The 24,741-nt window shown below is 58.6% G+C and overlaps 2 protein-coding genes across 3 annotated transcripts in view; one reads left to right on the forward strand and one right to left on the reverse strand.

The window, feature by feature from the left end:
- NFIC (nuclear factor I C) overlaps window positions 1-24,741 on the reverse strand; it is a 361,746-nt gene that overhangs the window by 173,082 nt on the left and 163,923 nt on the right. The gene's annotated exons all lie outside the window — the stretch shown is intronic.
- SMIM24 (small integral membrane protein 24) lies at window positions 13,290-20,120 on the forward strand. Of its 2 annotated transcripts, none has more exons than XM_037885773.2 (4): window positions 13,290-13,527; window positions 13,928-14,063; window positions 17,673-17,711; window positions 19,524-20,120. In XM_037885773.2, the coding sequence occupies exons 1-4, from the start codon at window positions 13,464-13,466 to the stop codon at window positions 19,609-19,611; spliced, it is 327 nt and encodes a 108-aa protein (XP_037741701.1). In that variant the 5' UTR covers window positions 13,290-13,463; the 3' UTR covers window positions 19,612-20,120. The 2 variants fall into 2 exon arrangements, with proteins under 2 accessions (XP_037741701.1, XP_037741702.1); XM_037885774.2 differs by having other exon boundaries at window positions 19,527-20,120.

The following is a 24,741-nucleotide window of genomic DNA, read 5'->3' on the forward strand; positions in this document are numbered from 1 at the left end:
TGGGTCTGACCTCGGAGCATTCAGCATCCTCTGCCCCTCCGTGCACTTCCCACAGCGAGTCCGCCCAGGCGGGCTCCTGGGGAAGCCAGAGGGTCCTGCCCCCCAACTTCGCAGTCAGACGTGACTCTCAGCCAGCCAGTAAAACAGAAGGTTTATTAGAAGACAGGAACATGGTCTAACACAGACCTTGTAGGTGCAGAGAACATGACCCCTCAGCTGGGTCCATTTTGGGGGGCAGTGAGCCAGACAACCACGTCTGCACTTCACTCCTTGTCCCCAGCCAGCCCCAAACCAAAACTCTCTCCAGCCCCTCCTCCTCTGGGCTTTGTCCCTTTCTGGGCCAGGAGGTCACCTGATTCCTTTGTTCTCCAACCCTTTAGCTCTCAGCTTGCAGGGGGGAAGGGCCCAGGCCATCAGTTGCCAGGAAACAGGGTGTCGACCATTCTCTGTGTCCAGACCCCTGCACCCACCTGCCCTCTAGGGCTCTGCAATGATCATACACCTTATCCCACCACCTAGATACTTAAGAACTGCAGAGGGGAAACTGCGGCACCCCCACACTATTCAGAGGAAACATTAAGAACAGTCCCTCTTCGTCACATCTCTCCCCCCTTCGAGACCGAACTGAGTGGGGTCACTTTAGCCGGTGACCTGGGGAAGTTCGACCCCACAAACGTTTCCATGGATGCCCCAGCATCTCTCCCATTCCTTAGCATCGGCTTGCATCAGCCCCGCACCCAGCCCTGAGGCGTCGGTGAACACTATAAAGACCTTGGCAAAGTCTGGGTTTACCAGATTTACCGGGCCCTGGATTAGAGCCTCCTTCAAAGCACACAGAGCCCTCTGGCACTGCTCGGTCCAGACCAGCTCATCTGGCTTCCCCTTCTTACATAGCTTAGTGATGGGGCAGCTAGGGAGCTCAAGTGGGGTACAAACCTCCAGTAGTACCCCTCCATCCCAATAAAGGCCTGGACCTGTTTCTTGGTCTGGGGAACAGGCCACTCTCTGATTATCTCCACCTTACACTTTTCAGCTTTTACCATCAGTCCTGCCTCCTTGAGGCAGCCCTGCACCTTCTTCACCTGGAACACAGACTGTTAGCATGGACTTACAGAATTAGCATGGAGACATTCCTTTCTCAACCACCTTGTCTCCCCAACAAGCTGGCCAAACACAGCCACTTGGTTACAGGACTGTGTAACTTTCTTAACAGCTTTCACTCCATCTGAGACCTTCTCAAAGCTATCCACACTGGATCTTTCAACAGGAAAGTCAGTGGCTTCATTCACAACTGAAAATTTCTGGCTGTTAGGAACTGAAACTTTCTTGATTAAATCACTTTCACACCCTTCAGTTGCAGTAAACTGCTTGCAAAGACTCCATGAGGATTCCTTTCCCTAAGGCTTTTCAAATATGCAACAATTCACCCTTCACAGAAATTCTGCCCTTACCCTCTTCACCTAGGGCTTGCTCTAGAGGAACACTTTCCTGAGCAACAACAGACTCTTTCTGGGTCTCACTTACATCCAGAATTATCTCTGGCCCATCCAGCGGATTCCTACACAATCCCCTTTCAGGCAAACTTACAGACTTCCTAGATAAAAGGTCAGAAGCATTCTCCTTCCCTTTGCCACACACAAGTTCAGGAATCTTTTCCTTCTTGCTACAGGTTTCCATACCCTCAGTAGGTAACAGAAGCAAATCATCTTCATGCTCTCCTTGTGCCCTGGCTAGGATCTCACCCTGATTAGACAGAGTTGCTACACCCTTTCCCAGCCACACACTAGCAACAGGCAAAATACAAGCACCAGAATTGTCTGGTCTCTGGGATTTTACATAGATACTAACTGGATGTGACCTAGTTACAGGGCCATTCTCCCGAGCAGACAGAAACTTAGGACCCTTCCCTTCCTGGGCTTTAGTTGAATCCAGAACCAACTCTGAGACAACTGCACTATTCTCAACCATCACAGGCTGAAAGGCCCCTTCTGTCTGCTGGACACGCTTTCTCCTTTACCAGACACACAGCTCGGGATCTCATTTCCCTGGTCCCAGCACACAAGGCTGGTAACAGACAACTGCTTGGAGACCGGAGTAGCTCCCTCCATAGGCAAGTCAATACCCCTGACAGACACAGTCACATTCCCTTCACTGTCACAATTCTCCACGCAGGTAACAGGTAAGGTACAGGGACACTGTGACGATGTGACTCAGCAGGGAGGGTGAAGTGTTGACCTGGGAATGTGCCCTGGGGATGGGAGACCTGAGAGCCTATAACCTGAGCCAGGAGGGGGAGGGGGAGGTGACACCTCTGCCCAGGAATGTGAACAGAGGCTGCAGGAGGGAGCCTGCTGGGGGGGTTTAGTTTCAGTTTGGGGCTGGGTGGAGGAATGCAGGGAACCCCAGGGGTGGGGTCTAAGCTCCCTGCTCCCCCAAAAGGACTTGACTGAGGGGTCCTGGGGGTCCCCACAAGCTCTGTTTTGGACTGTGTTCCTGTTGTCCAATAAACCTTCTGTTTTACTGGCTGGCTGAGAGTCTCAGTGAATCCCAGGAAGAGGGGGGCAGGGCCTGGACTCCCCCACACTCCGTGACAACTGGACTCTCCCCCCTTCGAGACTGAACTGAGCGGGGTCACTGTGACCAGTGACCTGGGGAAGTTCGGGGCCCCCTCTCCGGGACAGCGCATCCGCTATCAGGTTGGCACTTCCCTTCACGTGGACCACGTCCATGTCGTAATCCTGCAGGAGCAGGCTCCATCTCAGGAGCTTGGCATTGGCTCCTTTCATCTGGTGCAGCCAGGTCAGGGGAGAGTGGTCGGTGTACACGGTGAAGTGTCGCCCGAAGAGATAGGGCTCTAGTTTCTTAAGGGCCCACACCATGGCCAGGCACTCCTTCTCGATGGCTGCGTAGTGTTGCTCCCGGGGTAGCAACTTCTTGCTCAGGTACATGATGGGGTGTCTCTCCCCCTTTTCATCCTCCTGCATTAGCACCGCTCCCAGCCCCGTGTCTGAGGCGTCAGTGAACACCACAAAGGGCTTGTCAAAGTCTGGGTTTGCCAGAACTGGGCCACTGACCAGAGCCTCCTTCAGCGCCCGGAAAGCCTCCTGGCACTGCTCGGTCCAGACCACCTTGTCTGGCTTCCCCTTCTTGCATGGCTCAGTGATGGGGGTGGCTATGGCGCTAAAGTGGGGTACAAATCTTCTGTAGTATCCTCCCATCCCAATAAAGGCTTGGACCTGCTTTTTGGTGTGGGGAGCGGGCCAGTCTCTGATCACTTCCACCTTGGCTGGTTCCACTTTAGGCGGCCGCTCCCCACCTGATGGCCCAGGTAAGATACTTTAGCCATCCCCACCTTGCACTTCTCCGCTTTTACAGTCAGCCCAGCCCCCTGGAGTCGGTCCAGCACTTGTCTAACCTGGGACACGTGGTCCTCCCAGGTCTGGCTAAAGACACAGATCTCGTCAATATACGCCACGGCAAAACTCTCCATCTCCCTCAGTAGCTGGTCCACTAGGTGCTGGAAGGTGGCCGGCGCTCCCTTGAGGCCAAAAGGCAGGGTCAGGAACTCATAGAGCCCCAGCGGGGTGATAAAGGCCGATTTCAGCCGGGCATCTGCATCCAGCGGCACTTGCCAGTAGCCCTTTGTAAGGTCCATGGTGGTAAGGTACCGAGCTCCTCCCAGCTTGTCTAGGAGCTCGTCAGGCCTGGGCATGGGGTAGGCATCAGATACAGTGATGGCATTGAGCTTCCGATAGTCCACACAGAACCGGACTGACCCATCCTTTTTGGGGACCAGCACCACCGGCGAGGCCCAAGGGCTGGCCGATGGCTGGATCACCCCCAAAGCCAGCATGTCCCGGACCTCTCTTTCCAGGTCCTGAGCAGACTGACTCGGAACGGGGAGCATCTTATCGGCGGGTGCGACCCTGTCTGCACCCGGTGGACAGTCAGATTAGTGCGTCCAGGCTGGTTGGAAAACAGCTGTCGGTACGGATGCAGCACCCCCCTGATCTCAGCTTGCTGGGCAGGGATTAGCTGATCCGAGAGGGGAATTGTTTCCAGGGGGGAACCAGCTCTGGTCCCAGGGAATAGATCTACTAAAGGGTCATCTTCCTGCTCCTCCCACTGTCCACACACGGCCAACACCACATTCCCCCTGGCATAATATGGCTTCATCATATTCACATGGTACACCCGGCGGTGGTGCGCCCGGTTAGACAGCTCCACCACATAGTTTACCTCATTGAGCTGCTTGACAACCTTGAAAGGGCCCTCCCAAGCGGCCTGTAGTTTGTTCTTTCTCACAGGGATGAGAACCATCACCTGATCTCCGGTGGCGTAGGCACGGGCCCTCGCCGTGCGGTCATACCAGACCTTCTGCTTCTTCTGTGCTCTGGCCACATTCTCCCTGGCCAGGCCCATGAGTTCAGCCAGTCTCTCTCGGAAGATCAGGACATACTCCACCACTGACTCTCCATCGGGAGTGGCCTTCCCCTCCCACTCGTCTCTCATCAGGTCCAGGGGGCTCCTTACCCTCCTTCCATATAACAGTTCGAAAGGTGAAAATCCGGTAGACTCCTGGGGCACCTCCCTGTACGTGAACAGCAGGTGAAGTAAGTACTTGTCCCAATCCTGCGGGTGCTGGTTCATAAAGGTTTTCAGCATCATCTTTAGTGTCCCATTGAACCTCTCCACCAGCCCATTGGACTGGGGGTGATAAGCTGAGGCCCAGTTGTGCCGGACCCCACATTTCTCCCACAAGCACCGGAGCAGGGCCGACATGAAGTTGGACCCTTGGTCTGTCAAGACTTCCTTGGGGAACCCCACTCAGCTGAAAATGGTCAGGAGCGCATCTGCCACGGTGTCTGCTTCAATGGAAGCTAAGGGCACTGCCTTGGAGTAGCGGGTGGCAAAATCTACCACCTCCAGAATGTATTTCTTCCCTGACCGGATCGTCTTGCTGAGAGGCCCCACGATGTCTATGGCCACCTTCTGGAAAGGCTCCTCTATGATGGGCAAAGATCTCAAAGCTGCTTTCCCCTTGTCCCGGGCCTTCCCCACCCTCTGACAGGGGTCACAGGATCGGCAATACTGCCGGACCGTGATAAAGACCCCTGGCCAGTAAAAGTTCTGTAGCAACCTCTGCCGGGTGCGCCAGATTCCCTGGTGCCCTGCGAGGGGGATGTCATGGGCCAGGTACAGTAGCTTGCGGCGATACTTCTGGGGGACCACCAGCTGCCTCCTGATCCCACAGGACTCCCCTTCCCCTGGGGGAGCCCATTCTCGGTACAGGAACCCCTTCTCCCACAGGAACCTCTCCTGGCAACCTCTTCTCATGGTCCATACCACACTGAGGTCGGCCAGGTCCCTGAGCTTCCGCAAGGACGGATCTTTCCTCAACTCGGCCTGGAACTCAGTGGCTGGGGAAGGGATGGGGCCCGGTTCCCTCTCATTGGCCGGGTCTGAGGCCACAGCCTCTCTGAGCCGTGCCCCTCGGCGCTCCCTCCCCACCAGGGTAGGGTCCTGTGCCTTCGGTGTGGTAGCCTCCCCAAGGTCAGGGTGCAGTGCCCCTCGCCGGCTCTGGCTATGGGTCACAACCAGGGTGGTCTGGGGGTTGCTTGGCCAGTCCTCTAGGTCTCCCCCCATCAAAACCTCAGTGGGCAAATGGTGGTGTACCCCCACATCCTTGGGGCCCTCCTTGGCCCCCCATTTCAGGTGTACCCTTGCCACGGTCACCTTAAATGGGGTCCCGCCCACCCCAGTCAGGGTCATGTAGGTGTTGGGCACCACCTGATCTGGGGCCATCACCTCAGGCCGGGCCAGCGTCACCTCCGCACCCGTATCCCAGTATCCATTGACCTTCCTCCCATCCACCTCCAGGGGAACAAGGCACTCTCTCCGGAGGGACAACCCCGCGCCCACCCTGTAAACCGAGCATCCTGAGTCCAGAGCATTCAGCCCTCTGGCGGGGCTGGCCGGGGGTACTCTTCCCTCCAGAGCAGGTGGTAAGCTGGCAGCCCCCCTTGCCTGGGCCGTCTGCCCCTCGTCCAGCTGGGTCCCTACCCAGTTAACCCTGGGTAGGTTGGGTCTGCTCAGTCTGTCCCTGAGCCTGGGGCACTGGGTCCGTACGTGGCCTCTCTGGCCACAGTGATAGCAGCTCAGGTCATGTTGGTCCCCTCGAGCGGGTCGGAGGGGCCCGATGCCAGGCGTTCCCCTTGGGAGGGGGTTCTCCCTATTTCCCCGCTGGGAGGTCCCATGGTGACTCTCTCTCTGCATCGGGGGGGGCCTGTTCTTTTGGGACTCCTCCCGGCTACCCCCTGACCGACTGTTCACAAACTCGTCGGCCAGCTGCCCTGCGTGCTGGGGGTTCTCTAGCTTTTTGTCCACCAGCCACAGCCTCAGGTCGGACGGGCACTGTTCATACAGGTGCTCCAGTACGAACAGGTCAAGCAGGTCCTCTTTAGTTTGGGCCCCCGCTGTCCACTTGCGGGCATATCCCTGCATCCTGTTGACCAGTTGTAGGTAGGTGACCTCAGGCGTTTTACGCTGACTCCGGAACCTTCTCCGGTACATCTCGGGGGTCAGCCCAAACTCACGGAGCAGGGCCTGTTTGAACAGTTCATAGTCCCCTGCCTCTGTCCCTGTCATCCGGCTGTACACCTCCACGGCTTTGGGGTCCAGTAAGGGGGTGAGGAACTGGAGCCTGTCTGCAGGGTCAACCCTGTGCAGCTCGCAGGCATTCTCAAAGGCCGTCAGGAAGCTATCCATGTCCTCCCCCTCCTTCCGCTGGGCCAGGAAGCACTTATCAAAGCTCCTTGCAGTCTTGGGTCCCCCCTCCCTCACCGCAGCCGGGGCCCCACTGCTCCTCAGCCTGGCCAGCTCCAGCTCATGCTGTCTTTGTCTCTCCTTCTCCTGACGTTCCCTCTCCTTCTCCTCCTGCTCATGTTGACGTTGTTTCTCCTCATGTTGATGTTGTTTTTCATGATCCTCCAGCTCCCTCATTTTCATCTCCCTCTCCCATTCCAGCCGCATCCGCTCCAGGGATGGGGAGCTCCGCCGGGAGGATCCCCTGCTGGCTGCCGGGGTCAGGGTGCCCTCGGTATTCGCTGGGCTTCCCCCAGCCCCTCCCCCAGGCATAGGTAGGAAGGGTCTCGGGATGTCCTCGGCAGCAGTCTGACCCCTCCCAGCCCGGTCAGGCCCCAGGGCCCACGCTGCGTCCACCGGGCAGCTTCCCTCAGGGGCAGGGATCGGGTCATCCAAGCGATCCCTCTCCTCCAACTGGGCAATCAGCTGTTCCTTGGTGGACCTCCCGATGCGCAGCCCCCTCTGCCTGCACAGCTCCACCAGGTCGCTCTTCAGGCGTTTAGCGTACATCTCCCTGCTGGCCACTCGCAGGCCGGGCAGCTTTCTACGGTTTCCAGGAAAAACCCCTCGTGTGCTAGTCCTTCTTGAGGTCACCACCTCTTTGCCAGGGTCGAGCTGCAGATTCCTCCGCCCCTGGGACCGCTTGCTGCAATCCCCCGGGGGACCCTGTTACTGCAAAAGTTCTTCTCTCTGGTCACACACTCCCAGGGGTTAACCGCCCCCTGAAACCGTCTCTCTCTGAATCTTCAGCACGCCTGGTCCCCGTCAATCCCCCTTCGTTTTACTGTTCCCCAGACACTTACTGCAAGAAGCGCCGTTCACGGGGTGCAGTACATCCCACCTCTGCCACCAGTTGTCACGGAGTGTGGGGGAGTCCAGGCCCTGCACCCCTCTTCCTGGGATTCACTGAGACTCTCAGCCAGCCAGTAAAACAGAAGGTTTATTGGACAACAGGAACACAGTCCAAAACAGAGCTTGTGGGGACCCCCAGGACCCCTCAGTCAAGTCCTTTTGGGGGAGCAGGGAGCTTAGACCCCACCCCTGGGGTTCCCTGCGTTCCTCCACCCAGCCCCAAACTGAAACTAACCCCCCGCAGCAGGCTCCCTCCTGCAGCCTCTGTCCACATTCCTGGGCAGAGGTGTTACCTCCCCCTCCTCCTCCCCGTCCTGGCTCAGGTGACAGGTTCTCAGGTCTCCCATCCCCAGGGCACATTCCCAGGTCAACACTTCACCCTCCCTGCTGAGTCACATCGTCACAGACACTCATCTTCCACTCTCCTCGCCTTCCCACACTGCTGACTAGACAAAGCCATCAGCTCACAAAGCTGCCTAGGCTCATCCAAATTTTCCTTACCAGGCACCTTGCCACTCCCAACAGATAACCTGCTGCTCTTCTCACTACCCTGAGCTACTTCCAGCAAATTGCAGTTACCCTTCTCAGGTTCCCTTTTACAAGCTGTGCTCTCAAAGCTCTAAGAAAAGGAGGATTTGTGGCACCTTAGAGACTAACCAATTTATTTGAGCATAAGCTTTCGTGAGCTACAGCTCACTTCATCGGATGCTGTAGCTCACCAAAGCTTATGCTCAAATAAATTGGTTAGTCTCTAAGGTGCCACAAGTCCTCCTTTTCTTTTTGCGAATACAGACTAACACGGCTGTTACTCTGAAACCTCTCAAAGCTCTGTTGTCCTTCCCTTACCAACCTCTGCTTCCACAAGGGACTAGATGTTCAATTCACTGAGAGACTACAAGTCCTATCCAAAGTGTCTAGAGATGAGAGTAGACCTGCCATCCCCTGCATTCTTGAGAGATTAACTACCCAGCTGTTCTGCTCTGCAGACTCAGCTCCCCAGTCTTCCCTCTCGCTGGCTGGGCCTGGGGTCACAGCCCCGCTGAGCCCTGTCCCTGGTAGCTCCATCCTTGCCGTGGACTCACTTCCCAGCAGCGCCTCTGGACCAGATTGGTAGCCAACTTGCCCTGCCTGTGGGTCCCCCCACTCAGCTGGGGTCTCAGCTCCCACTGTGCTCAGCGCTGCCCTTGCTTCCCAGTGTGGGCAGGCAGTGAGCTCGCTGCTTTCCTCACTGCATCAGAGCCAGTGTGAGCCCCCTCTCCGGTGTGCAAGGGGGCGAGGAGCATCTCTTTTTCCCACCCAGCCCCAGGGGTCTGGTTACAGGCAGGCAGGTTGCCTGAGCCAGGCCGCTCCTCCCCCTGCCAGCCAGGTCATTTGCATTTTCACTGACAATTTCCATCTTAGTCAATTGGTTCCCTGGATTCAAATTCAAATCCTCGGCCGTTACAGGAGCAGGGCCTGGATCCGGTCCCAAAGAGACACAGTCACCCCCCAACAGGACCTCACAGCTGATATGCTGGAGAACCCCAACGACCAGCCAGCCCCACCCCTCCTGTGTCTGTACAGGGATCTGGGCCATAGGCAGGGCGAGGGGCTTCATCCCTGGGACCCTCACCCAGGTCACACAGCCCTTCAGCATCTGGTGAGCCTGCACCACCCAGGGCCTGACAACAGTTTTTCTGACCCAGGATCTCGCAACCCCAGGAATGTCTCCCCATTGACCATCACCTTCCGCTCCCACTGGGGGTCCAATGGGCCTGAGCCCAAGAGACTCCACACAGACACATAGGCCAGGGCCAGGAGTGGGAGCCTGTCCACCTGCCCACCCATCTGGCTGACGGAGTCTACGGCCTTGGGACCCAGCAAGGGAGATAGATACCGGGGCTTTTCTGCAGGGTCCCCCTGGTTCAAATCTCCAGCCTGCTCAAAGGCAGTGAGGTGGGCATCCACCTCCCCCCGCTCCTCCTTAACCAGGGGCAGCAATTTAGTCTCGAGGTTACCTGCAGAACTGGCCCCCCGGGGTCTATCCCCACGCACCCCTGGGAGGTCCCCTAGGCCTCTCCGCTCACCACCGCCAGTTCATGCTGCTGCTGCTTCTGCAGCTCTTTCTCGGGCTCTCGCTGTCTCTCACAGTCCTCTTGCTCTCTCGGACTCAGCTCCAATCCCGTCCGTCTCCGATCCCCTGATGGGGAACCCGATCATGAAGACCCTCGTCTGGTCGGGGACAGGAGTCTTGGGGATGCCTGGCTACCACTCCAGCTGCTCCCAGATCCTGCTATAGCCCCATTTGGGTCAGGAATCTCCTGGTCATCCTCCTCCAGCTGCACGATTAACTGTGCTTTGGTGAACTTTCCAATGCTCAACCCTCTCTTTCTGCACAGGGTTACAATGTCCTTCTTAAGGAGATGGTGACAGGCCATCACTCCGCTCTTCCCAAGTTGTCATGGACTCACAGGCCTGTGTGCTCTCAGCTCCCCACGGTTTCCAGGGAGAACCCCTCGTGTGCCAGCCCTTCTCGAGGTCACCACCTCTTTGCCAGCATCGAGCTGCAGACTCCTCCGCCCCGGGACCACTCGCTGCAATCCCCAGGGGAACCCTGTTACTACGAAAGTCCTTCTCTCTCCCAGGGCCAAGCTGCAGGCTCCTTTGCCCCCGAGACTGCTCACCGCAGTTCCCAGGGGGACCCCATTACTGCACAGTCCTTCTCGCTGGTCACACACTCCCAGGGGTTAACCACCCCCCGAAACCACTCCTCTCTGAGCCTTCAGCACGCCTGTCCTTGTCAATCCCCCTTCGTTTTACTGCTCCCCAGTCAGTTACTGCAGGAAGCGCCATCCATGGGGTGCAGTACATCCCACCGCTGACACCAGTTGTCATGGAGTCCCTGGGCGATGCTCGGGAACTGCTCCGTACGAAGCCAGGAAGGACTCTGGTGAAGTCTCCTCTCTGAGAGCAGCCTGTCTCCAGGACAAGAAGCTCACACGGCTTCCACCTTCCTGGGTCTGACTTCGGAGCATTCAGCATCCTCTGCCCCTCTGTGGGCTTCCCACAGTGAGTCCACCCAGGCGGGGTCCTGGGGAAGCCAGAGGGTCCTGCCCCCCAACTCCGCAGTCAGACGTGACTCTCAGCCAGCCAGTAAAACAGAGGTTTATTCGATGACAGGAACATGGTCTAAAACAGACCTTGTAGGTGCAGAGAACAGGACCCCTCAGCTGGGTCCATTTTGGGGGGCAGTGAGCCAGACAACCCCGTCTGCCCTTCACTCCATGTCCCCAGCCAGCCTCAAACTGAAACTCTCTCCAGCCCCTCCTCCTCTGGGCTTTGTCCCTTTCTGGGCCAGGAGGTCACCGGATTCCTTTGTTCTCCAACCCTTTAGCTCTCACCTTGCAGGGGGGAAGGGCCCAGGCCATCAGTTGCCAGGAAACAGGGTGTCGGCCATTCTCTGTGTCCAGACCCCTGCACACACCTGCCCTCTACGGCTCTGCAATGATCATACACCCTTATCCCACCACCTAGATACTAAAGAACTGCAGAGGGGAAACTGAAAAGGAGGACTTGTGGCACCTTAGAGACTAACCAATTTATTTGAGCATAAGCTTTCGTGAGCTACAGCTCACTTCATCGGATGAAACTGAGGCACCCCCACAATATTCAGAGGAAACATTAAGAACAGTCCCGCTTCGTCACAGGGCCTCAGAGAAGGGGCAGAGCAGGGGTATTCGGTTTTGGGTTTTGTGTGATTAGGAAGTTGGCAACCTTACTGTCTGCACCAGCCTGTTGCAGGGGAAAGACCCTTCCAGGAATAACCAAAGGGGAGATACTCCACAAGGGCTCCAGGTTGGGCTTTGCCCCAGAAGCAGGAACCAGGTGCATGGGGCTTGCTCTGGGGAAGGGGGTGTTGCTTGGCCGGAAGATGCTGCTTCCCGGCCAGCCAGTGGCCAAATGCCCATTGGCCTCAGTGGGACCAGGAGTTTGCCCTTTGCTCCTGGTGATGTGGGATGCAAGTCCCAGCACTTCCCCCTGCCCCCCTGTGATGAGATGCCCTGGCCCCAGTGCCAGCATGGGCCAGAGGCCAACTCCTCCCAAAGGGGCGGGGTGCTCGGAAGACGCCCAGCGTTTATTTCTGACTGTACTTTGGCACCGTTGGCATGGCTACGTCAGGGCACTCGGCGGCCACATCAAAGTCCAAACTGCAGAGGGCTGGCTGGCTGTCTGCCCCCACGCCACCCCCCTCCCCAAGGGACACAGCTTCCTGCCGCAGGGATGGGTCTGAGCTCCCCAGGGCCGGCTGCCACCTCCCATTGCCCGTGGCCCACAGTTGAAGACTCAGCCCCCAAACCAAGGGGCCCACGGGCTGGGAGAACATATGGGGAGAGGGGGGACAGACCAAGGGGGCAGCACGTGCCATCCCTTGGCTGCAGACTTGGTGCCCCAGAGGGGGCATCACCGTGGGCCTGGGTGCGAAGGGGGAAACCCTCCATAGCTGGGGTGTGTGTGTGTCTATGGCTTTGTTTTGATTGGACTTCCTCTGCTGATTGGCTGTTTGCTCAGCTTCACCCCACTCCTGCTCCTCTGTCCCTCTCCTCCCCTGCCCCCCGAGCTGATCCCCTCTGCGGCACTACCCCACCCCTGGATCATGCCGCTGCTGGGTTCGACCGTTGCCCCCGATGGGTCTGTTTGCTCTGTTCCCAGGGGGCCACACCACGATCAGTGTGACGAACGCTGAGTGGGGTTTGCATGCACAAGTGAGGGGCGCTAACCGGGCATCGCTAGGGGAAGCTGGCACTCAGTCTCTGGCCAGCGTGAGTCACCCCAGGGCACCCAGATAACACCATTAATGTTTAGCACAATCGATGCGTCACATGAACCCAGGGTGGTGAAAGGCCCCCGCTCCCTGGAGAGCTGAGCTGTCCCCCCCAGGGCCCCATCAGCAGTCACCTCTTTGCGGCTCCCCGGGTGGCAGGAGGGGTACAGCACCTGAGGGTGGCTGCTACCTCGCCAGCCCCCTGGGTATTGAACCGGAGACCTCGGGGGCGAAGAGCATGAGCGGCTGCAGCTTGAGCTACAGAGCCAGGGCCTGTCCCTGCCACCTGCCCCTGGGGCTCAGGAGCAGAGCTGGCCGCTTGGCTCCCCCTGACCAGCGGGGTGCACAGGGCTGGGAGGAGGGGACTGTGTGAGCAGCTAGAGGGAGCGGCTTTGCCTCCCCCGGGGGTCTGCGCCGAGCCGTGGACAGCCCCCATTCGCCCCTCAGGGCAGCTCAGATGGGGGTCTCCAGTATCCTGGGCAGTGCCCCCCACTGGCTAGGACAAACGCTGCCCAGTTGGTTGGCCTGGAGCGTGTTTTCCGGCCGGAACTGACCGTGTCACATGCATGCCACATTTCGGGTTGGCTGAGCTGGCGTTAGGCAGCAAATAAACAATTTGCCTGACAAATTTCAGCCAGCTCTCTGGGCGGCACCTGGCCTGGAACCTGGGATTTTCTCCGCTTCCTCGTCTGTCTCGGCTGCCTGCAAAGGGTTAAAGGAATCTGGTTGCCATGGTACCTTTAAAACACAAGTTGGCATTTGCCCTCTTGAGCACAATAAACCCACTGGCTGGCGTCCCTGAGCCATCAGACGGGCTGTTCCCCACACTGGCTGTGGGCTCTGTCTGCTGGGAGATCCACTAGCCTCGCGCAATCCCCGTGCCGCCCCTGGGTTGGGACAGCACCTGGTGCCCGGGAACCGGCAGCCACCGCGTGAGCCGGGCATCATGTCTCCTCTGCGCCCTGTTCTGTTCTCCCTGCTCTTCATCGCCTCCTCGCAGGCCCAGGACGGTAGGGACGCCCCCTCCCAGCTGAGACCGAGTGGGGGGTGGGAGAGCATGGGGTGGGCAGCCTGGCAGAGGGGAGCAGGAAATGGGTCTGAACAGGGCCCGTCCCTGCCTCTCTGGGCCCCGGGCACGGGCTCCCCGGCCTCATCTCTGCGCTAGGCGGTGGGGGGCTTTGGGAAGTCTGCAGGGCTGGGTCTGCGGGAGCAAGCAGGGCTGTGGGGTGCTGGAGATACCCTGGGAGGGTCAGTCCCCGCTGATCACTACTGCGGCCCATGAGTAGAGCTGGAGGCTGAAGCCCCTGAGGCAATCACTGAAGCAATCCAGGGACCCCCCTTGGGCACCAGCTTCCCCCGATCCAGCTGCAGCTCCCCCTCCAGAATGAGCCTTTCCCTTTGGCTTGGCAGGCGCAGCGCAGGGCACCACTGAGGGCTCCAGGACGCTGCAGCCCTGGCTGGTGGGGCTGACGGCCGTCGTGGTCTTCCTCTTCATCGTTGTCATGCTGATGATCATCAACAGAGTCTGGTGCTACAAGAAGCGCAGGTGGGCTCCCTGTCTGACGGGGCATAGGCCACAAGACCCTCCCCTCAGCCCAATCCTGCGTGGTGCAGAGCGCCTGCCGCTCTCCTGGGCCCTCTGGCCCCCTCACCTGCTCTCCACTGTCACTGACTGGGATGGTCTGAGACCACAAAGAGCTGCGACCGGCAGGCAGTGCTGGTTAGACTAGTGTAGGTTGCGGGGGCAGGGGCTGGGAGTCAGGACTCCTGGGTTCTCCTGCCAGCTGTGGGAGGGGAGTGGGATCTAGTGGTTGGAGCAGGGTGGGCAGGCAGTCAGGGCTCCTCGGTTCCGTTCCCAGCTGTGCTAGTGACATGCCTGGGGCAAATGACTTTACTTGCTGTGGGCAAGTGCCTGTCCCGCTCTGTGCCTCCGTTTCCCCATCTATATAAAGAGCATAACAGAGCTTCTTGCCCCCCAGGAGGCTGGGTGAATGGGTGCTGTAGGCAATGTCCACACAGCACCAGGACGCTCTATGCGATCACTAATCATATTTGTAAAACATTTTTGAGATCCTTGAACAAAATGTGTTGTCACAGGGCACAATGCATCAGCTCCCTGTCATCTTGGGAGTGGAGCCCGCTGCCTGGTGAAGGTCACCCTCCCCTCTGGTGTCTCCAGGGCTGGAATCAGCAGTTTGGTGCTTATCTGTGGCTCGTTCCACATATCAGGACACACCTGGGCTCTGCATTCTGCTCATACTGCTGCCTCAGGGAGCACGGGGCACAGAGTGTGTACAAAGTACCAAGTCCCTGCTGCGCCAGGCTATTGCAGGCAAAATGGGCAGTGCCACCTGTAGCAAAAATGGCCTAATGTTTTCCATTATCAGCCCCTGTTTTCAGCTGCTCATAACGTTGACAAATTTTACCAGTTTGGGCTGAAATTTTCCAGCTGGGTCTCAGTGTCGGGCTTGATACAGTCCAGCCTTTCTGAGAACAAGATTGGGGAAATTAGGTGGTTTTGCCAGGGTCCTTCCTGCCCGTTCCTTTGAAGAACTCAAGCGCCTCCATGCTCTGGCACAGGAACATAAACACCTGGCAAGGGTACGATCCTTGGTTCAGGGAGGTGCCTTTTGCTGTGCCCATGAAAACTCATCCGGCTTTGCCCAAGTTTTTGCCATTTGCACATGCTCAGGAGAGCTTGCAGGAAGCTCGCTGCTGAAGTCTCTAACCATTCCAGCTGCACTGAACGTGCTCCAGGCTCAGAGAGCCTGAGCTCTGGACAAGCGGCAGCAGGAAGGCCGGCTGGGAGGGAGCCAGCAGGACACTGTGGATTCTAGTCCTGTCTCTCCCCCAAACTCAGTTAATAATTCTGTGCATGTCACAGCACCTGTCAGAGGCAGGCAAGTACCAGGCCCCGTCCTGTTTTGCGGAGGGGGAACATCAGGCAGAGCCGTCTCTAGTCGAGTGGGCGCGAGTGTCATCCACACAGCGACTGGCCTTTCCGAGCAACCAGCCTGAATGGAAGTGCTTGGCTGTGGTGTCTGCACACACTAGACCAGGGGTCTCAACCTTTGTGGGCTCACGACCCCTCTGTAAATGGCTATGACTTGTTGTGACCCAGTAAATAGCCCGGGGATGGAGGCCCCGGGTGGTTTCAGTTGGATCTTGCCCCGCCCCAGCACTCACCCCACAGTGCTGTGCTGTAGGGCTGCCTGGGCTTGGCTCTCAGCTCTGGGGGTTGCAAGATTTTGCCCCGTGCCCCTGACTGGTGTGAGTGGAGCTGTGCCCCAGCTCACGGGGTGGCAGTGCCACTCACTCAGATTTGGCCTGCCCAGGCTCCCGGCGTCATGACAGCTGGGCCAAACCTGAGTGACCCTGGAACCCCGGAGTTGCAGTGCCTGGAGCAGGGGGTGAGCCCAGCCAGCCCCGTGGGACCGGAGCCACAGGAGCTGCCAGGCCACCCTCTGAAACATTCTGGCGACCCAATTTCGGGTCCCGATCCATGGGCTGAGAACCCCTGATCTAGATGATATTCCTTTGGAGAGCCAGGAGCAGCATCCACCATTCCAGCTTCCCTTCATTCCTCTTCTGGCTTGCAAATAGTTGTGTGAGCCACTAGCAGGTACCCTCACATGACTGGTCCAGATGGAGGATAACAACCTACTACCTCAGCTAGCTTCCCTACTCCTTAAGTTTAAGTAGCAGAGGATCTGTGCTGTGGATCTAAAGGTCCTGGGTGGCAGCCCTGTTTGTGGCTCTCTGGGGGATGGTTGTTATGATCATGCATGATGCAGTTTCTGCTTTTATTTAACTTCATCCCCCTGGAGCATTCACACCGGGGGTACGGCTGGTCAGAAATGAGAATTTCAGGTAGCAGAAAATGGCAAAGTGCCGGATTTGTTCTCATTCCATGTCAGAATGAGAACGAGACCTTTCCAAATTTGTCACCCCAAACCACCCAAGAGAGTGGCCCCACCCAGAATAACCCACTGCTGCGGGCACTTCCCTGGGATGTGACAATCCCAACTGTAGGTCCCTGTTCTGCCTAATTTGGAGCAGGGACTTGACCCTGGCTCTTCTCCATCACAGATAAGCACCCCTGCCCCACTAAGCTAGCCTTCACATTGGGGTGAGGGCTGCTCCCTAGCCAGAAATTCCAGCCTGGAGCCAAGACACTTTCCCGATGAAAGTTTTGTCAAAACGGAAACGTTTCTGTGAAACATTTTGGTTTTGATGAGTTGGCCGTTTCTAACACCCCCCCAGCCCGCCCTCACCACCATTTTGTTGAAAAATACCAAGCCAGCTCTAATGACAATACAGCCTTTCCCAACCGGATGATGCGCTGTTTGCCCTCCAGGACCCCCTGCCTCATTCAGCGTCCCGGACCGACAGTGAAGGAGGCAGAGGCCTGAAAGAGGAGAATGGCTCTTTTCGTGTGTGTAAGACACTGGACAGAGACCCCCGAGAGCTGGCTCCTGTGTGCCGTTCGCAAGGGGGCTGAATTAAGGTGGCCTGGCCTGGCCGATTGTTGCTCTGGCATGTCTTAATTCAAGCACAGCTGACGGGAAAACAGAAATAGCTTCCTGGGAAAATGTTTGTATTTTTCAGCTGGCTTGGATGGCTCTTGTCAATTTCACTCGTGAAACTGACCCCTCCCCTGGGCTGGAGAGGCAGCAGTTGGGGGCACTCACCCCTGGCCAACCCACAGCTGTGGGAGCTGGCGAGGCAGAGAGCTCTGAGGGGACGGCTGAGCACCTCGGCTCTTTGCCCTGGGGGGCTTCTGACAGTTTCTCTGGCAGAGAGTGAAAGCGGACAAGAGCCACTGGTGGGCAGCCAGGCACGGAAACATCCATTTTCCTGCTGGGAAATCAAAAAAGTTCAGCAAAGCGGACAGTTGCTTGTGGACCCTGGCTCAGACAAAAAGGGTTCCACCAGCTGCACTTCTGAGTGCTTGACTGGGCATCGGGACGGGCGCATTCTTTATCCAGAGCTGGACGGGGGCCCCGCTGCACTGGGGACAGCGGCTACGCGGTACCAAGGCTCGCTGAAGTCAGGGGGAAGCCTCCTGTTGGCGCTGGCTGGGGCTCCTCAGGCCCCCCGCCTCCCCCGCCGCATGGCGCCCTCTGACTCCCTGTCCCCCTTGCTCTTTTCACAGGAATGAGGAGGAGCCGCTGGAAGAGCCTGCCCAATCCAGGTAGAGCGTCCGCCTCTCTGGCTGCAGCCCCGGCGCAGCGACATTTTGGGGGTTCTGTGGGGTTTATGCCCCCCCATTTTCACTGGCTACAACGACTCTGGTGGCAGAGCAGGGCTGAGCAGTGCCCGCTCTCCTGGTGCTCACTTCAGCCAGTGAGGGGAGGAGGCAGCGTGGGCTGGTGGCCAAGGGAGCAGCATGGGTGGCCGATGTTCCTGGCTCTGCTGCATGGCCTGGGGCGAGTCCCTGGCCTTCCCTGTGCGTGGATCGGATCGGCCTCCTGCACTTGGAGATGGAGGGGAAGGCAGGGCAGGACCCATCGCGGTTGGACTTTGTATCAGTGTAAGAGCTCCTGGTGCAGGCCTCATGTGGTAATTCCCAGCCCTGACAGCTAACCCTGACCTCACCGCTCTGGGGAGGTGCAGCTGGGCCTGGGGGGAAGGGTGGCCTAGTGGTCAGGTGCCGGCCTGGCAATCAGATTATAATTCCCGGCTCTGCTACACCCTCCCTCGGGCCAGACCTCTCTGGGCCTCAGTCCCCATCTGTACAAGGGGGTAATGACCCTGCCCTGCCCCACAGGGGCTGTGAGGGCGAATATGTTGGTGACTGTGGGGTGCCCCGGGCCAACGGGATGGGGCCAGATAAGGGCCCTGCCTGGATCCCTCCCAATTGGGGACGCCCATGAATACCCTGCCCTGCCAGCAGCCTTGTTGTGCCTATTGGCCCTATGAAATGGGCTCTGCCCGTGGCTTGGACACGCATCTCCCGGCAACAGGAGTGTCTGTAACATCTAGAGGTCCCAAGTGAGCTCAGATCCCCTGTATGCCAGGGACACCCACGCAGAGCCAGCCCTGCCCAGGGCACTCACAGGCATGACAAAGGCGATGAAGGCAGGGAAGGGAATTGGCAGCAGAGCTGGGAGTAGAGGCCAAGCAGCCAGCAGGGACCCAGCCGCTAAGCAAGCTTGGCTCCCGACAGCAACGCCTGTGTGTGTGTGTGTTTGTGTGCATACTCATGTGTATGTGCTCATGTGTATGCCTGTGTGTGCGTGTGCTCGTGTGTGTGTGTGCTCGTGTATGTGTGTACGGGTACCTGCAGGTGCTCGTGGGTGCGCAGTGGGCTGGGTAGATATAAAAGGTGAGGGCTGCACACAGTGCCTGTCTCAGATCCTCAGTGGGAACCGTGACAAGCAGGTGCCTTCTCTGAGGGGAGATCTCCACACAGGTGGATTTTGCAGCTGGTGGGAACTGGGATTGCTCAGCTGTGTGTCATGCACCCTATACTGCTAATGGCTAGTGAGGATCCTCCCGCTGCTCAGGGGTGGAGCTTTATGGAGCAGGAGGCTCTGGGTTCCATCCCCGCTGTGGCCAGCAGTGCAGTGGCAAATGGGAGGCACTAGGTAGCCACTGGCTTGCTGGGATGGGAACAGGCAGACGGAGCCCATTGGACAGCAACCAGCTGGCTCCCTGGCTCTGCGGCGGTCACCCCCTCCCATGATTGACGATTCCCCTCCCGGAGGCACTTCAATGCCCCACTGTTCAGGGCGCCCGCTGCACAGCCAGTGACTGGCCCGGCTCTGCCAAGCGCCGTGTCCATGGGGGATTCTAACGAATGTGTTAAAGCCCCAGTGTGGGCAAGGCAAGCTGTGCTTTGAACACGTGGGAACGGGGCCCGGGGAGCCAGCGAGCGGCCATTACCCCGAGGGATCCGAACACAGTTTCAGCATCACCCATCGTCCCAGGGACCTGCCCATTCACCCCCCCTCCCAAGCCCTGCCCTGGGACCCCACATTTCCTCGCTGTCTCTCCTGTTCAGCAGGACGGTCTCAAACTGCTATGACAACCTGGTGCTGGAGAAGGACAACGAGGAGGAGCTGAAGGAGAATAAAACGACCTCCCTGTGAGGAGCCGGCGAGCCTGGTGGGATGGGAGACCACGGTACCCTGCTGGGCTGCCCAGCACACAAATCAACTCGCTGCTTCCCTGCGTCTCTGCCCAGCTCCACCCGGCCCCTCCCTGTCCCAGCACGGGCGAGCAGCCGGCCTGACCCACCCAGCAGCCTCCCCTGGGCCATGCAGGCTGCCCATGCGGCTGCTCTCTCCTGCGTGCTGCCATGCAGGGCCCAGGGGTGCAGCGGGCACAGACCCCACATCACAACCATGTGCAGGACAAGCCCACTCTCCCCTTCCCTGGTCGTTCAGCCACGGGGGTGCGCGGTGTCTTTGTGGAGCAGGGAGCCAGAGCCAGTCCCTGGAGGGGATTCTCCCCCAAAGCCCCCTGCCAGGCCCCACCTGTTCACAGGCTGCAGAGTCCCCTGTCCCTCCCTATGCTGCAGAACTGGGCTCCAGAATCTGTACTTGCATTTACACGAATAACAACGATAATAAAGGGTTTTGGCCTGTGTGGTTATGAAGAAAAGCCTAAGAGCAGGATGTAGTGAGTTAAGTGTAACCGACACAGAGACGTCCGCCTGAGTGTGCCGAGAGCCTGAGCCCATTGCTCCATAGGCCGCACTTAGGGCGACCAGATAGCAAGTGTGGGAAATTGGGACATTTTTTTCTCATGGGGGAGGGTACAGTTGCGTATATAAGACAAAGCCCTTAATGGCGGGACGTCTGGTCACCCTAGATGCACTGGCCCGTGCAGCTCAAGGGGGTTGTGTCAAAGCTGATCATGGGAACACAGCATAAAATAAAGTGAATTTCTAAGCTGAATGAAGAGCCGGGGGCTGGAGTGTTGGTCAGAGCCAGGAAATACCCTCCCCACAGGCTCTTCCACCTGCTGGGCCCCATGCTACACACTGCAGGGTGCATGGTCCTGCCCATTCAACCAGCCAGTCAAGCCCGGACAGCGTCCTACCAGCTCAGCCATCAGAAAGTGACTCCCACTCATGAGTGGGTCAGCTCGGCCCTGCCTGCTTGAGGAAGGGGGGTCCTCAGGAGGGGCTGGGTCCATGCATGTGGCCCATGCAGACCTCGCAGGCAGTGTTTTCCCCGGGAATTAAAATTGGGGGGTGGTGTTCAAATTTACAGGGAGGGGGGTCAGGGCCGATGAGGGGTGAGACTGTGAGGGTGAAGGGGGGCTGTAAGGCACCATAGTGAAAATGGAAAAATGTTTCATGACCATTTTATTAGGTTTTAAAATCATCACACAAATTAAAGTCGGCTACTCAAGCCTTCTATGAAGCACGACGTCTACAGCCTTCTTGGTTTCTTGTTATAATTTTGCACAACTCTGTTAATGAACTTCTTGAATGCCATGCGGTCATCTCTAGTGGCTCCTCGCGTGTCCGGTACGTCCACGCCTTCAGCTGATATGCTCATGAGTTCATTCACGGGATCAGGCAGGAGGCCACTTCTTTCAGAACACAAAATTCTATTCAACGAGGAAAAAATATGCTCAGCTGTAGCAGTTGTGACTGGGAGCAGCGGGAGAGGAATTCCTGCTTCTTTCAGCCCAGGAAACAGAGCACGAAGATGGGGTCGAGCCACCAGTGATGATAAAAAAGAAACTGAAGTCAAATCTCTTCCTCCAGCTTGGGGTGCTGCAGAGACCACAGGGGCTGGGCAGCACCCGCTGTGACTCCTGGTCAGGGTCTGCCCGGCTGCCAGGATCCGAGCTGGAGGCTGCAGGGGCTGGACTTTGCCCGCTGCGGCGCTGGGCAGCCTGCTGGGGACATTGGCAGAGACTCTGTGAGCGGAGAAGCTGCATCTCAGGAGTACGGACCCCCTGCCAGACGGAGCCCCTTCCTGCCCCGGCCCCAGGGCAATCAGCCCCATCCACGCGCCCTGCCAGACAGAGCGCCTTCCTGCCCTGGCCCCAGGGCAAACGGCCCCATCCACGCGCCCTGCCAGATAGAGCCCCTTCCTGCCCCGGCTCCAGGGCAAACGGCCCCATTCACGCGCCCTGCCAGACGGAGCCCCTTCCTGCCCCGGCCCCAGGGCAATCGGCCCCATCCACGTGCCCTGCCAGACGGAGCCCCTTCCTGCCCTGGCCCCAGGGCAATCGGCCCCATCCACGTGCCCTGCCAGACGGAGCCCCTTCCTGCCCCGGCCCTAGGGCAATCGGCCCCATCCACGCGCCCTGCCAGACGGAGCCCCTTCCTGCCCCGTCCCTTCAGGATCTGGGTCGGGATTGCGGGCACCAGCCATGCTAGGAAGTGCTGGTTGCACTCTGCCCACACCTCTGTCTCAGGGATGCTTGGGCTTTCCCTGGCAATGTTCCTCGGCCCCGTTGCTGGGACAGTCGAGGGAGGCTGCGTGGGCCCTCGCAACTTCCCCTCCATTTCGGTGCTATCTCCGCCCATGTGCCCGTCCCTTTAAACCCAGGGGCAGAACCTTCCCCAGGCTCCTCGATCGCCCAGCCCCATGCGCACCGAGCGCCTCGACAGCTCACCTACCACAGCTGCTGCATGCGACCTCTGCCCTGGGTGTGTTTTCACAGCTAGCGGGGGCCCCTCCTCTGCTGCCTGTGGGGGCTCCTAGGTCGGCTGGCGGGCTGGTGGGGAGGCAGGACCAGCTGTGCATGCTGGGGGCAGTTGGCTTCAGGAGCCATTTTCCTGCCCCCCCCCGCCCACCGGCGTGACTTTATTCTCCTGCACTGCTCGAATCCCCTGGGCCAGGCTGGTCCCTGGGGGGGCCGCTGCCTTGACTGCCTAGTAGTCACCAGGGGGCAGCAGAGCCCCTGCCCCCCATGAGCTAGCAGGTAATTAGCACTGGGTATCATGGCAGCGCCCTCAGGGGGCCCCGAGATCCAGGCCCCACTACCCAGGTGCTGCTCAGACTCCGTGTAAGTGACAGGCCCCGACCTGAAGAGACCAGATGGACACAGGGTGGGAGGGGAAACTGAGTCACTGGGTGGGGAGGGGACGTGGCTAAGGCCACCCAGAAGGACAGTGGCAGGGCTGGGGCTAGCCCCCAGGTGTCCTGAGCCCCTGTGCAGTGGCCCCAGGCAGTGCGGGGCTGATGCTGGGTGAGGGATGCTGGGCTGGGGGTTGGGGGGGGGCTTTCTGGAGTGTGACTGTTCTGTCGAGCTGAGCCCATGGGCCTGTCCTGCAAGTCAACCCACTGTGCTGCCAGGGGGATGACTGTGGGGGCCGGGCCAGTCCCACCCTGGGCCTTGGCCTTGGGCAGCCACAGGGCTCTGTGGGGCTGGAGCTCACCAGCTGGGCACTGCCGCCCTCTGAGCGTTAGGGCTGGGGAGTTGGGCACTGGGGTTGGTGGCTCTGGGACTGCTGGGACATGGGGGGCACTGGGGAGAATGGGGGGCACTGGGAGCACGGGGGGGGGGGATTGGCAGCTGCTGAGTCCTGTCCACCCAGACCATGTGCTCAGGGCCAGAGGGGGGTTGGGTTCCCTTGCCTGGCAGTGGGGGCTCTGGCCCCTCGAGGAAGAGACTCTGCAGGTACAGGGCAAAGGAACTGATGCGGGGGGTGGGGCAGGAGGAGAGTGGTTCCCTGTAGCTAGAAGGCACCAGCGTCACCCACGCAGATGGGGCAGAGCCCTTGTGGTGGGGCCAGCGGCTGGAGGGGGGTTGGGTCTTAGCGAGGAGGATCCCACTGGGATTGAGGGGGTCAATGTTCTAGGAGCTGGGGGGTCCCAATGGATGAGAATCCTCAGCCCCGCCCCCCCAGCTCCCTCCGCCTTAACGAATCTCTGGGCGCAGAATCCCCATCGCTCCCTGGCCTGGCCTTTAGCCGGGGGGTCGGGGGGGGGGGGGGGTGGAGAAGGGGCACAGCCTGAGCCAGGAGTGCAGGAGAGTCACTAGGTTATTGCACACACTACTGTGCACACTCACCCATGCATTCCTGTGCACACTCACCCCCCATATGCACTCACTGCAGTGCACACTCATCCCCTCGAGCTCCTCACACTCGGGTTGCTAACATTGTATCTCAACAATAAGGGGCTATTTTCTTCGCGCCCTGCCCCACCCCGCCGCTCGCTAGTGTAAGCAGCGTTACCGTGGTGCTGTACGGTGGAAATCGACCACTTCCAGCTTTGCTGTCACCGGGGTTACACAATCTCAACAAGTCAGAGAATCCGAGAATCTCAGGGTTGGAAGGGACCTCAGGAGGTATCTAGTCCAACCCCTGCTCAAAGCAGGACCAATCCCCAACTAAATCATCCCAGCCAGGGCTTTGTCAAGCCGGGCCTTAAAAACCGCTAAGGAAGGAGATTCCACCACCTCCCGTCATGTACGGTATCGATAGACAAGTTATGAACGGCGACGTCTGACAATTTATGTGCCTGTATCAGCTTTAGATGTGAAGTTATGACTCTTGGCCACAGCTTCGTACCGCACACGTGTGTTGTGTTCCTGGCTGATACCCCCAGCTGGAGCTCCATCAGGGCTAGCCAGCTCTGTGTTGAGGGCCCAGTGGGCCACGCCACTCTCCCAGCGGGCCACTGAAGAGACTCCTCCTGCCCGGCTGGGCCTTTCCTGTGGATGCTTCAGTCAGCGAGGAGCCAAGGGCCACCCCTGTGATTCAGCAAACCGCGCAGGACATGTGACCTAAGGATCCATCTTTTCCCACTAAATTTCCATGCTCATGTGACCCTGGACTCCATGTTGGGCCAGTCAGTTTCCATGCACCTGGGTTGGGCCAGAAATTGCAAGCGGTGACTGAGGACCTGCCAATCTTTTGGAAGTTACCAGAGAGACCTTACAAGCCAGGCATCTTGTCCATTGCTGCACAACCCTGCTGTAAGGACTTTGCAATCGGTTGTCTGTGTGTGAGCTATTAACCATTTATAACGTGTCTCGTCTTAATAAAGCTTCAGTTAGTTCACTGAGGCTTGGCTGACAGTGTGATATTTGGGTAAGATCTGAGATACATGTTGACCCAGGGGTAAGTCTCTGACCATTCGCAATTAGTAGAACCTCACATATGGTTAGGGCCCTACCAAACTCATGGCTGTGAAAAACTTGTCCCGGACCATGAAGTCTGGCTATTGTGTGTGTGTATGGGGGTGGGGCGGGGGACCACGGTATTGGCCCCCGTACTTCTGCACTGCTGCTGGTGGCTGCTCTGC

Source organism: Chelonia mydas, chromosome 25, assembly GCF_015237465.2.
Source record: "Chelonia mydas isolate rCheMyd1 chromosome 25, rCheMyd1.pri.v2, whole genome shotgun sequence".
Taxonomy (NCBI): Eukaryota; Metazoa; Chordata; order Testudines; family Cheloniidae; genus Chelonia; species Chelonia mydas.

Bases quoted from the DNA above. Each gene is read 5' to 3' on its own strand.
- SMIM24 (XM_037885773.2), top strand. From the start codon at position 13,464: ATGTCTCCTCTGCGCCCTGTTCTGTTCTCCCTGCTCTTCATCGCCTCC. The intron at 13,528-13,927 runs GTAGGGACGCCC...TTGGCTTGGCAG, and splicing joins CTCCTCGCAGGCCCAGGACG to GCGCAGCGCAGGGCACCACT. The intron at 17,712-19,523 runs GTAGAGCGTCCG...TCTCCTGTTCAG, and splicing joins GAAGAGCCTGCCCAATCCAG to CAGGACGGTCTCAAACTGCT.